General features: G+C 42.2%; 1 protein-coding gene across 11 annotated transcripts in view; it reads right to left on the minus strand.

Annotated features, from left to right (window-relative positions):
- Window positions 1-3,386: 3,386 nt before the first annotated feature.
- Ankrd12 (ankyrin repeat domain 12) overlaps window positions 3,387-13,474 on the minus strand; it is a 113,102-nt gene continuing 103,014 nt past the window's right edge. For 8 of the 11 annotated variants that reach the window (XM_006523393.4, XM_006523399.4, XM_006523397.4 and 5 more), the window contains 2 exons: window positions 9,981-10,076; window positions 3,387-8,021 (listed from right to left, as the gene is read on the minus strand). In XM_006523393.4, coding sequence (XP_006523456.1) covers window positions 7,836-8,021; window positions 9,981-10,076 — 282 coding nt within the window. In that variant the 3' untranslated portion in view covers window positions 3,387-7,835. The remainder of the gene's footprint in view (window positions 8,022-9,980; window positions 10,077-13,474) is intronic. The other 3 variants (XM_030249419.1, XM_006523396.4, NM_001025572.1) reach the window with 2 other exon arrangements.

The raw sequence follows: 13,474 nt of genomic DNA on the forward strand, positions 1-13,474 counted from the left end.
TGGAAACACAACCTACTTAAAAACTTTTTCTTGGGGCTGGCTCAGTGGGTTAAGCACATTGACTGCTCTTCTGAAGGTCCTGAGTTCAAGTCTATCAACCCCATGGTGGCTCACAACCACCTGTAATGAGATCTGATGCCCTCTTCTGGTGAGTCTGAAGGCAGCTACAGTGTACTTCATTTATAATAATAAATAAATCTTTGGGCCAGGTTGAGCAGGGACTGAGCGAGCGGAGTTGACCAGAGTGAGCAGAGGTCCTAAATTCAATTTCCAACAACCACATGAAGGCTTACAACCATTTGTACAGCTACAATGTACTTATATACATAAAACAAACAAATAAATAAATCTTAAAAAAATAAGACCCTTTTTCTTGCCAGAACTTGTTTTATCAGGTCTTCCCTAGCCCCCTCCATCCTGTACGTATCCCTACTCCGATCCCTCTCTCTTCCCGTCCCTAGCCTCCCCTCCCTCTTTGCTGTCTTCAGCCACCATGAAGGTTCCTGTGAGATTACTGGAGGTATGGGGGTGCCTGACTTAACCACAAAAGCCTCTCAAATATGAATCCAGATTTTATACCAGTTATCAGCGGCAGAAATCAGATTCAATGCACGAGAAAGATCTGGGTATCATTGGTGTCCTATCACAGCACAGATGAGGGTGACCTTTAGAAGCAGAGTAACCACAGGCTGGCAAGGTGGCTCAGTCCTGTAACACAGAGCCTGAGTACAAGGTCCTTGGAAACGTCAGGGGTCTGCAAGCTGAAGCTGATGCCTTTGAGACCCATGATCTCTGAGGCACAGTCACACTGTGCCAAAGGGCCATGAAGTTGCTACCTTGCAGTCATTTGTTATTTGAGATGTAATTTGGCATGGGAAACCTCACCTCAAGAGCCTTTCTCTGAGAATCTGCAGACTGCACAGAGGGCACGGTGGCTCTGGGATAGTGTTATACCAGCCAGCCAGGCTGCCTCTGCCACTTTCTCAGCTGTGAAGTTGGGCTAACAGCTGTGCTCCTGAAGAGTCTGTTGTGAAAGGTGATGGATCTAGCTACTAACACCAACTCCGTTCAAGACACTCTAACTCAGCCTCTTTCTTATCTAGAGCACGGCCGGCTGGCCACTCTCTGGTGGTCACAAAGCAGAAACCTGGGGATGGGGCTGTATGGGCTCTGCAGATTGAAGGTAGATTGCTGGAAACCCGTTGAAGCATGTGAGGGGACCCATGTGGGCTCACTGGGCACAGCCTTTTGCTCTGGTAGATACCAGTCCTGAGAGGACCTCAGAAGCATGAAGTGTGTAGTAAAGGGGCCCTGAGAGAGTTCTCATCATACAACCTAGTTGGTGCAGGGCAGGCTAAATGACTGTCATAATGTAGTTAGTAGAATGGCTGTGGGTTTCTAAATTATCACTCCAGGGCAATGGCATTCCTGGGGTGGGGTTTAAGCTTTCTGTAGGAGGTTTTGTAATCATCAAAACTGTCTGCTGAGTACTTTACAAAAGAATGACAGTATCGGCACTGTACGCTTCCAGCCTCTTGAAGCCATGCTGTATGTGTGTGTGTTAATTTTGATTAATTATGGTTAATTTTCATTTTTCCTAAACCCATTACTAGCCAACACAAGAGTAGCTTCTTTCTCTTCTCTTGTCACATATTCACACAGCAACTCTTGGTAAGCTTGCAATCCATTTGGAGCTATGATTTTTCAGAAGTGCCAAGTCTAGGCCACCAAGTGTCACAATGTGACCTCCTCAGAGTCTCCAGCTGGGAGCCCGAGATGGTATGTCAGGGAAGGTAGGATTTAAACTGTGCTCAGAGCGAGCACAGAGGCAGACGCACCTAATTGTGTCCTGCAAGTTTTCTCTGCCAAGCTCTCAGTTTAAAACAAAAAGCTGGTGTCAGGGGTAGATGGCTCAGGTCTTCCAGAGATGGCGTGAACTGCCGTGTGTGTGTGTGTGTGTGTGTGTGTGTGTGTGTGTGTGTGTGTGTTCCTGGAATCACACTCTGGTCCTCAGGCTAGGCACCAAGTTCCTTCACCTACTGATATCCCCGAATTTTAGGCAGTAGTCCAAACCCGAGTGCCTTCTTGTCTGCCAACGCTCTCCCCAAGAATACCTAATAAACACTTGTGGATGTCTCTGTAGGCATGAGAATGCTGTGGCACACACGGGTGTGTATGGGGGAGTATCTGTTCTTGCTTTCCACCACGTTAGTCCCAGAGACTGAACTCAGTTTGCCAGGCTAAGTGGCAGGCATCTTTCCCTGCAGAGTCATGTTACTGGTGTCGAGTATGAACTTATTGATGTTATATAGTAAAATGTATCAACATGTGGACGTCTATCTACATCACTGAACTGGTATTCTTCAAAGTTCAAATGACCAGAAAGTGACTATCACCAAAACTATATGTTAAATGAGCAAACACCTCTCCACCTTAAAACAAACAACAAAACAAAAACAAAAAACAAAACCCCCAAAACAAACAAACAAAAAACCTAGGAAAACTGTCCCTTGGGCCTGGACCACAGACAGGATCATCAGTATTTGGTTTGTGGTATGGCTTCCAGCTGTCCTCACTGATGGACACAGCGTCCCATCAGGTGACCAGCCCGGTCCTGTGCCAGGTGATATGTCCATGGTGTGGGCATGCAGAGCATAGAAGTCTGGGGATTAAGGCTCGACGGAAATAAATCACTGATGTGGAGGAGGAGGAAGGAGGACTAGTTACTGAGAAGATGGGGGTGTCAAGTCCTGCACTGGGTAAAACTGCAGAGTCCATCCAGAGCTGACAAAGGACTTTTATGCATGGGGGAAACCACCGACACAGCAAGACAACTCAAAGGAATGAGGAAATGCTTGAAGACTGAAAAAAAACAAAACAAAACAAGGTCAGGTATGGTGGCGCACACCTTTAATCCCAGCACTTGGGAGGCAGAGGCAGGGGGATCTCTGTGAGTTTGTGGTCAGCCTGATCTATTACGGAGTTCCGGAATAGCCAGGGCTGCATAAAGAAACCCTGTTTCAAAACAAGCAAAAATCAAAACTACGAAATGATATGTACAAATAGTTCCAATAAGCTCAACTTCATGAATCACTGGAGGAATACAAATTAACCACAAGATGTTACTACACAGCTAGTAAACTGGCTAATAACTGACTATGTTATTAGTTCCAACCCCCCAGCCCTCCAGTGCTGGTAGTAAGCCCAGGGCATCCGGGATGCCAGACCCGGTAATACCAAATGTCAGGGAGACTTCAGAGCAACATGGAGGTAGTAGTAAAAATGGTGCATTCACTTTGGAGAACTCTCATTTTCTAGTAAGCTGTGGCATGATTCTATGTGACAGTAAATATCTAAGAGAAATTAAAAAAGAAAAGCAGATTCCGTTAAAGTTTCCATGTCCATAGGTTTATTCACAATACCCCAGGCTGTAAACAATCCAAACACTAAGAACAAGAGAACACATTTGTACAGCATACTACTTATTAAAAATTACTACTTGTTACTGATATACGAAACACATATCAATTCCAAAATCCGCTTGAGGAGGAAGGGAGACACAAGGTATATACTACATGAGTTTATTTTCACGACGTTTGAGACTAGGTTGAGTGAACACACGGTGTGCGAAGGCAAGGCGCTCACTGGTTGCCTCTTGGGGGGAGACAGCACGGACAGAAGCATGAGAGACTTTCTGGGGTGACTTTTTGTATGGATTTGGGTACTTGTAACAAGGAGTTATCAAACTGCTTAGATCTGCATTGTTTAAAAAATTATATCTAAATCATAACCACTTTTTTTTTAAAAAAAAGTACTGACAAATGTTGAGCTGAATGTGGGATTACAAGTGCTTTTTCACCTGTGAGCCTATCCTACATATGCAACATTATTCTAAGAAGTGAGGGGAAAATTAGCTACATAAAGGCTTTTTATCTAGCACTAGTTGAAGATTTGGTTATAGTAACCACTTTTAAAAAATGTATTTTGAAAAACAAATGTGCTTGCCATTTCTTCGGTTTGCGTGGAGTAACACTGAATTCCCCATGTGAGCAAAGACTGTCTATTTTTTTAGGCAAAAAAAAAAAAAAAACAAAAAAAACCCTTCGCATTATTTCCTTTGACAGAAGTATGTCTCATGATCTCGAATTGTATCACTACCGAGGCTGTGCACACTCACTCACAGGAAACCTGGCCGATCTTCTAGATATACTTCTTCCTACTTTTGTAATAATACTTTTCATTTCCTAGACTAAGAGCAGCTCCAGTGAATGGAATTGGTCACTTTATCTGGCTCAGTTTCTTTTATGAATCTTATTTTTCATGATTGGATAAATCCTGGCGACTGTTTCTGGGGGTCTTTAAGACCCACCCTAAGCACAGAGAAGACTTCCAAGAAGCCAACAATAAGTTAATGAATTACAGAAAATTTTAGCTGGGTGTGTGTGGGGAAGCACACCTTCAATCCCAGGACTTGAGATGCAGACGGAGGCGGATTTCTGAGTTTGAGGTTAGTTTGGTCTACATACCAAGTATCAGGCCAGTTAAGTCTACCTAGTGAGACCCTGTTTCAAATAACAAGACAAAACAAACAAAAAAATTAAACATTAAACATTACACGTATCTCCAAAGATTTTTTTTTTCACTTCTTGCCTTAACTGTTGGAAAAATTTACTGATATAGTTGTTTAGAGATGGGGTTCAATCGGACATTGAACTCATGGCAATCCTCCTGCCTCAGTTTCCCAAATGCTGGGATTACAGGCATGAAATGCCTGCCTGGTTAAACAATTTTTTTTTAATGGTGACGTGTTTCCTTAACGAGTCGATAGCCTTTCTGAAAATTTTGGGAGTTTATATGCGAGAGCAGTAGAGGTAGAATCAAAGACATAGCTCACTTTCTGAGGAAGAAAAGGAAATTATCTTAGTGTGCACTCCATTTCTTAGATCAGTAGAATTTCAAGTGCCAGAGGTTCATGGGGCTTTGGGCATTGTGCAGCATGTCTCCTACTCACATGTCATCTTTGAGACCCCTCTTAACTCGGACCATGTGACCGGCACTGTTTTCATACAGTGAGTATCTCTGCAATCTTGCTGGAGGCCCAAGTAGACATTGGTGTGTCACGGAATTATACAGGAGTGGGACATTAAGTAAAAGACACGGAGCACACTTTCACTCTTACGTTTTCTATAAAAATATAACTCTTTATTAAATAACATGCACAAATATTAACTAGTCATTTATTAAACAGATATGATTTAGAACAAGACTTAAAGAAATACAAATCCTTAGGTACAATTTAATATCTTGTTCATGATGTTGGAATAGTTTAAAAAGATTCACTGATTGCGTTAGGCATCCTCACTTTTCTTTTGAGAATTGAAACCTTTTAGGTAAATACTCCATTGCAAGTTTTCTCCTATTTCAGACCTTCCCAAAGTCTCTAACATCAAGAGTCCTTAACTGTGTGTAACTCACACATCCCTATGAAGTGCAGTAACTTAGCTATCCCGATGGCGTGCAGAGGAAATGCGTAGTACAGAGTCCAGGCAGAGGCTGCAGCTGGCTGAGCCACCGCGGAAGAGGGTGAGCACTGCGGTGGGAGCACTGTGGTGGGACTGGAAAGCTGGGCTGAGGGCGGCACCTGCGGCTCCCTGCTTACGTGTGGCTGCTTTGTCCTGTCCTTTCCTTTTTCCTTTGTCAACAGTTTGCTCTGTTCAGTCAGTACTACTTCCTCGACTGGTCCCTGGCGGGACCATCAGAACCAAATGCTCTACAGATTTCCTTTTCTCTTGCTTGCTTGAACATTTAATCTTTTTTAATTTTTGTAATCTGCCACACGAGCTCATCAAATTTTCTTTCTAGGCGAAAGTATAAACAAACTTTGCATTAAGTTGGTTTTGTATTAAAAAGTATTGCTTTTATCAATTAGCTTCTAATGTTCCCAGCCTTAATAAACATAACTTCACAAAAACAAAAACAAACAACAAAAAACCAGTGCTTCAAAGTCTACCCTGCCTTTCTGGCCCCATGCAATGAAAGGCCACAATCTTTCATCTAACGTTCTAAGGAAAATGACATCTGACCTTTATCAAATCCTGTATGAGTGTTCTTCACACTGCTGCTTTATTGCGCATGCCAGTACAGTAAGAATAAAAATATAAATTGATGTAAAAATTCAAAAATCCCTAAGCTTAATATGTACCTTTGCACTAAAAAAACCTATTATTTTCTTTTACTAGCTGGAACCTCCCACTTGTGAGCTGAATTTAAAGTATTTAACATATATTCATATATTCTTTTCACCGTTCCTTATCAAAACTGGAATTATCCAGTATAATTGAATTGTCTCCCAATTCAATTCCACATTGTGGCAGGTTTGCCTATGATGATTTTAGACCTAATTTTCCATCCCAAATGTTTCACAAGTTCAGTTAGGTTTATGCCCCCAGTTTTCCTGAATATCTAATCTATGTCAGATCATGGGAGAAAGTGTTCTAAATGTATTGCTCATTATTTTACTATAAAAGCATACCAAATCTTATTTCAATTACAAAATTTTGCAAATTATACATTTTGCATTTTGATACAAGGAAAAAAGAAAATATATTAATAAAAATGTCATGACTATTTCAGGGACTGGAATATCCCTAGACTTTTTCTTCTTCTGACGACCAAGTATCTCACTTGACTTCAGTATTCCATTTTTATTTTAGAAGTGCAAAGGATATTAAGCTTAAAAGATTAAATTTAAGCAATGTAAAAAAGTTTACAATGATTTAACATGACCAAAAAAATTTATTAAACATATTTACATATATTCACAAATTCTTTCATAGTTGAGTATTAAAATAGACATTTACAATTTCAGAATTTCCATTCAAAGGCATTTGTTGTTGTTGTTGTTGTTTGGGGGAAACAGGCTTCCTCCAGCGAGAGGAGGCGGGAGCGTGAGCCTCTCCGCATGACTGCCTCTAAGCAAGGTGTCCAGCACACACAGAGCTCCAGGCTCTCACAGGACACTAGTGTAACAAGTCTCACACTGTCTCAGGCATCAGTAATGGAAAGAACCAAATTATAGAAAGCATGCAATACAACCAAGCCACCATCTTTACAGTTATGGGATGGACACAAGCTAACTCAAACACATGCATACCTTATTTAAAGGTTTACTATCAGAACTCACTGCTATTACACTTCAAAAACTACAACTTTGGTCCAACAGAACAAACAGGTTTACAATTATCTTTGTACACATTTTGATCAGTTCCTTGTATACATTTGACCATTAATTACAAGATATACAATATGTATAAAATAAGTTATTAAAAAGGAAGACAATATTAAACCTTTCAGAAAGAAAACTGTACAATTAATTGACAGATAAAATAAACTGAAGAATTTTGTGCGGAGGTTTCCTTCTGTGTCAGAGCCTATTTGGCAGGAACTGACTCTTGCACTCTCTCGTGTGTGTGCAATGCAGCCCACAAGACAGCTGAGTACTGGTCACCTGTATCTTGCTACTTGGAGTGCTAACAACTTCCAGCGTTGTTAACAGATTTTTCTCAACTTTTTAAAGGTCTGTTCAGTTTGTTCTAATGCAATAGTTACCTCTGATCAATATAAATAATAGTTTTCTGTTAGAAACTGTATTTGGATCAAAGATCCAAAATATTTTTATTTTTATAAAATGACAGTGTTCACTACATATCCAACTTTAGTTAACTTCACTAACAACTGTAAAGGCGTGTATCAGGGTTTTTCTTAAAAGGCAGTATTCCACAGTATGATGTCTAGATACGGTTAGTTTAAGATGATACCAACACAAGTACTTACTGCTATATAGGAGTCAGTTCAAAATCATCATTAACATCAACAAGGGGAACATAAAACTCCTGGATTTCATAAATACTGAGAGACTTATACGTGGCAGGGTCCAGCTCCTGGAGTTTGAGCTGCCATTCTAGCCTCTGGACGGCATTTAAAGCTGCAGCTTCGTGTTGCTGCCTCATTAAGAGACAGGTCTATTTAAAGGAAGAGAAGGCTTGATTAATCTGTTACACTTGCTGCTTCAAGATAATCTCACCCCCAGCTTTGTTAGGGATAGAGACTAAGGCTAAGGAACACATCATAAAATCTTCAAGCCTGTTTACACCAACGTGCGTTTACCATTTCATATTCATCTCTTTAATTTGGGCTTGCTAATATTCCTTGAAATTATGAGATTCCAAACTATTGAAAGAATTGTAAAATCTAGACAGAATTGCTTTAAAATTTCAGGTCAATTTTTTTTGGGGGGGTGGGGGACAGGGTCTTGCTGTGTAGTCTAGCTGGTTCAAACTTGTTGAAATCTCCCTACTTCTCTACCACTAAGAGCTAGGATTTCAAGGGTGCACCAGTGTACAGAATGTGTTTGGTTTATCATCCTGTCCTTCGTGTTCGAGCTGTAAGCAGACAGGTGCACTGGATAGTGAGTGCAAAGACACACACAACTCCCCTGTCTGTGGCCCTCTGATAGACTTTAACTGTGTGCAAGTGTTTCTGTGTGGACATGTACACGTGAGGCCAGAGCCATCAGATCTCTCTGAGGCTGGAGTTATGAGTGGTTCTGAGTCAGCTGACATAGGAAGGAAGTAGGAATCAAATTTAAGTCCTCCTCAAAACTAGTATGCACCCTTTGCCATTGAGCCATCTCTCTAAGCCCACTATGTTAGTTCTTAAAATAGGTTTGTTTTTTATTTCCTATTTTCCAGTTGTGGTTCACAGTAAATACTCATGATTAACTAATGTTTCTTTTTCTGAAATATTTACCAATATTGGTGATGTCTTTTCTCTTTTTGTTTTTGGAGACAGGGTCTCTCTGTGTAGTCCTAAGTGTCCTAAAACTCACTCTGCAGACCAGGCTAGCCTTGAACTCAGAGATCTGCCTGCCTCTGCCTCCTGAGTGCTGGGTGGTGTAGCACTACTAATTTCTAAGGACAGAGAAACACTAACCTAATAATTAATTAGCTCTGTATGGGTGTTTTGTCTGCATATACGCATGTGTACCAGATTAGTGCCTAGTGCCTGAAGAGACCAAAACCCAGAAGAGGGCGTTGGATCCCCTGGAATTACAGATGGTTGTGGTTACAGATGGCTCCATGTAGTGGCTATTCCTGGTTGTCAACTTGACTATATCTGGAATGAACTACAATCCAGAATTGGAAGGCTCACCAGTGATCCTAACCTGGAGGTTGGGAGATACAGGTTTCTGACCTGCATCTTGGTATGGAGATCTTGAGGCATAGTGGCTATGGATTCCAGAAGATTAAGACAGGGAGTTCAAGGTCATCTGGGATTAAAGGCATGGTGGCACACACCTTTATCTGGGCTACACCTTCTGCTGGAGACCTACGTAAGGACATTGGAAAAAGGAAATCTCTCTCTCTCTCTCTCTCTCTCTCTCTCCCTCTCTCTCTCTCCCTCCCTCCCTCCTTCACCTGCTTGCCTTGTGGGACTGAGCAACTGCTAGATCCTTGGACTTCCATTCACAGCTGCTATTGACCATTGTTGGGAGTTGGACTGCAGACTGTAAGTCATCAATAAATTCCTTTACTATATAGAGACTATGCATAAGTTCTGTGACTCTAGAGAACCCTGACTAATGCGATCCATAAGTGCTGGAACTAGCTACTGCTCCACTCCCAAAGGAAGCATCCATTTAACCTGGTTCAAAGGGAGGCAGCTCAGCTGGGGGAGTACTTGCTTGGCAAACACTTGAGGATCAATCCGCAGTACCACATAAAACTGGCGTGGTGGTGCAATGCATATAATCCCAGGATTTGATAAGTAGTAGGAGGGTCTGAAGCTCAAGGCTAGCCTTGGCTTCATATCAAGTCCAGAACTAGTCTGGGACCCATGAGAACCTGTGTAAGAACAACAACAGACAACAACTGCCATGCACGCATACCCACAACAGACAACTGCCACGCATGCGTACCTACCTTTAGCTTGTCAAATTTATCGTCCACATCTTGCAACCAGGACATGAACTGTCTTGCATTAAATCGATCTCTCACAGAAGTTTTGCTGTCATCAGACTAAAAAGAATGCAGTCAAACACTTAAAAAAAACCCTTTAATATTCCATTTATTGTGTCCGTTCCACTGTTATCAATGATAGAAATATGTTTCTAAAGAGAAAGTTTCACAAAGCTGTCCCTTTTGTAGTGAGTAGACAGGTGCTTACAGAATTCTGAGACGCAGTGTTTAGTTATGAAGTAGAGTCCCGCTGGGCCTGCTGCACCTCAGCTAAAGTTTCCCACCCATACAGAAAAGGTGGTCAGGTGGGAGGCATTGGCCTTAGAGGTAACAGTTCTCCCAGGATGGATCTTTATAAGTGCTCTCCAAGCAGGCCAGTGGATGGCTCAGAAGGGAAAGACACTTGTTACACAACCTGCTGACACGAGTTTGATCCCTAGGCCTCACACAAAGGAGGAAGCCAGAACCCATTCCACAAGCTTGTCCTCTGGTCTCACACACACTTGCCAGATACGCACCACGGGCACACACAATTCAAGTAAAAAACTCTTAGTATCAGTTTTGTGATTTTATATGTTATACTGGCTAGTTTTGTGTCAACTTGACACAGCTGGAGTTATCACAGAGAAAGGAGCCTCCCTTGAGGAAATGCCCTCATGAGATCCAGCTGTAAGCCATTTTCTCAATTAGTGATCAAGGAGGGGAGGTCCCCTTGTGGGTGGGACCATCTCTAGGCTGGGAGTCTTGTGTTCTATAAGAGAGCAGGCTGAGCAAGCCAGGTGAAGCAAGCCAGTAAAGAACATCCCTCCATGGCCTCTGCATTAGCTCCTGCTTCCTGACCTGCTTGAGTTCCAGTCCTGACTTCCTTGGTGATGAACAACAGCATGGAAGTGTAAGCCGAATAAACCCTTTCCTCCCCAACTTGCTTCTTGGTCATGATGTTTGTGCAGGAATAGAAACCCTGACTAAGACATACATACACACATACATACACACACACACACACACTCTCTCTCTCTCTCTCTCTCTCTCTCTTATTTATTTAAATTTCAGCTTTGAACCTTTCTGTGCAACTTTGGGCTAATTATGTTTTCCTAATTTTCTATGGTGTATTTTCATCTGGCATTTTTTAGGAATTAAAAGTACTCCAAGGTTATCACAATGTGTGTGCATACAAAAGGCGCCTAACGTCCCACGTTTAGGACTGGCATTTAGTAGGTGTGTCAAAGCACAGGCTCAGCAGCTTCATTCCCTCCTTGGTGTCGGAGACAGTTGTACTGCTTAGTATTTATTACAGGGTTACCGTATATTACAGGGTTACCGTGATAGGGCCCACTAGAAGATGAGCTGCGCCTACCCAAGGAGGTAGGCCTTACCCTATACCTGGTTCTTCTCAGGCCATTTGATAGGACATCAGTCTGCTACTACGGCCTACCCTGAAGTCAGTAGTGAATGGGCTCTCTGTGGAGTCAGTTGTTACAAACGTGAACTGTGACAGGTGACTATCCTTGTCAAGGAATAAGCCTCACATCCTGGCATTTCATCAAGCTGAAATGTTAACTTCAAGTCTGGTAGTCTGGTTCACTAGGAACATTTAGGTCAAGGTATAATAAAATGATTTAAATTACCAAAATGCCCTTTCCATGAACAACGCATGATTTATTAGAGAGCCTGACAACCTTGGATGGCTCCCTAAGGAAAGGGAGCACAGTGAGAAGCAGAGGTGGCTCTGCCTTCGTAGGAAGCCATCCCCTTCCAGAAGAGCTCTGTGACGTCCTCTAACTATTAAGAGAGACTGGCCCAGCCTGTTACATCTCGGACTTGAGCTCATTCTGAATCTACTGGGAATTCACTTAATTTTTAAATTCTTACGTAAACAAGTTTGCTTGCTGCCAAGCTTGGTGTGCCCAGTTCAAGGCACAGGTCCCACATGGGAGGCAGGAAAGCTCTAGCCTCTGCAAGTGACCGTCACACGTGCTATGGCATGCAGGCACTAAGGCACACATAATAAGTAAATGGATGTAATAGTAAAGTATCCATTTCTTGCTGGTGTTTCTGAGACAGGGTCTCACTACATCCTCTAGCTTAGTCTCAGACTCGTGAGCCTCCTGCCCAAGAGACTGCCTGAAGGCTGAGATTATGAATCACCATGACTGCCTGAAATTCTCTTTTCAATCCATCAGAGGCTAAGCATTCCTCAACCTAACCATGTTCCTGACCATGCCAATGTGTATGTGTGAAGGTCAGAAGACGACTTGTAGGATGTAGGTGGGTCCTGGGGCTAAAACTCATGCTGCCAGTCTTGTCAGCAAGCAACTGTGCTTACTCATACGTCTTACACCTATTAGAAATCATAAAATGCTCTGATCTAGTAGTTTCTTACCTCAATTTCCAGTTCTGATATATCTTTTATCATCTAAAAAGTTGAGTGCCCAAAGAATAAGTCTTTCTTAGAGTTTCATTGTTGCTTATATTTGTTAAGATGGATCACAGTACTTTATAATGGCCCAAAATTAAAAGACTTCAGTAAACATGTGGCCTAACTTTTAGTAACATTGCTAACCTGCTAACTCTGGTTATTAGAAGTTTTAAAAATGGTAATTATTAAGTATTTCAATGGCCTCTGCATTGAATTTATTCAATTTCCTTACAGTCAAGCTCCTTTCTTAGATCCAGGAATTAGTAGTGGCATGCTGCTGCTTCCGGGTGAGACATGGCACTGCTGCCCTGAACCAGAGAGACTCCTGACCACCCACACAGTCTTCACAATGTTAAGCCTATAAACATTCACAAATGGGGGGAGGATCAGTTTACGTAAATGCAGGACAGGGTGAGAGGAAGCAAATGGGGGTTCTCTGTAGGCGTAGGAGCCTGTAAGTTGTCTATGCTCCTCTAAAGAACCCAATTAGCTCACTGGTCCACCAAGCTGTCAGAGCTAGATGGATCACTTAATATTGACTTTAGAAACAAATGACAAGTTATAGTCATCTGTAAGTGATTATATGAGTACATACACTGGTGTGGTCATGGGTGGGTACAAGTGCAGACAGGCCATGGTACATGTCTAAACACTGGAAGACAACCTTGGGCACCAGTCCTTATGTTCCACTTGTCTAAGACAAAGTGTCTGTGCTTGCTTCTGTATGTGCCAGAGTCCCCCAGTCTCCTCTCTTCTTGCTGCAGGAGCACCAAGAGTCTAGATGTGCACTACCGTGCCTGGGGATTCAAACTCAGATCCGCACATTTGCATGGTAAGCACTTTACCTACCAAGTTATGTTCTCAGTCCTTGATTTTTTGCTAAACAGATAGTTTGCAAGCTGTCAAGTTATGGGGCTAGAGGCTTATGCAACCACACCCAGAAGATTATCTGGCTTTATAACAAACAACTACAGAGGCCTGGCTCCTCCAGGAGGACTTTTAAGAGTTGCATTTATTCTTTGACTTTAATTCTGCTTTC

Source organism: Mus musculus, chromosome 17, assembly GCF_000001635.26.
Source record: "Mus musculus strain C57BL/6J chromosome 17, GRCm38.p6 C57BL/6J".
NCBI classification, from domain to species: Eukaryota; Metazoa; Chordata; class Mammalia; order Rodentia; family Muridae; genus Mus; species Mus musculus.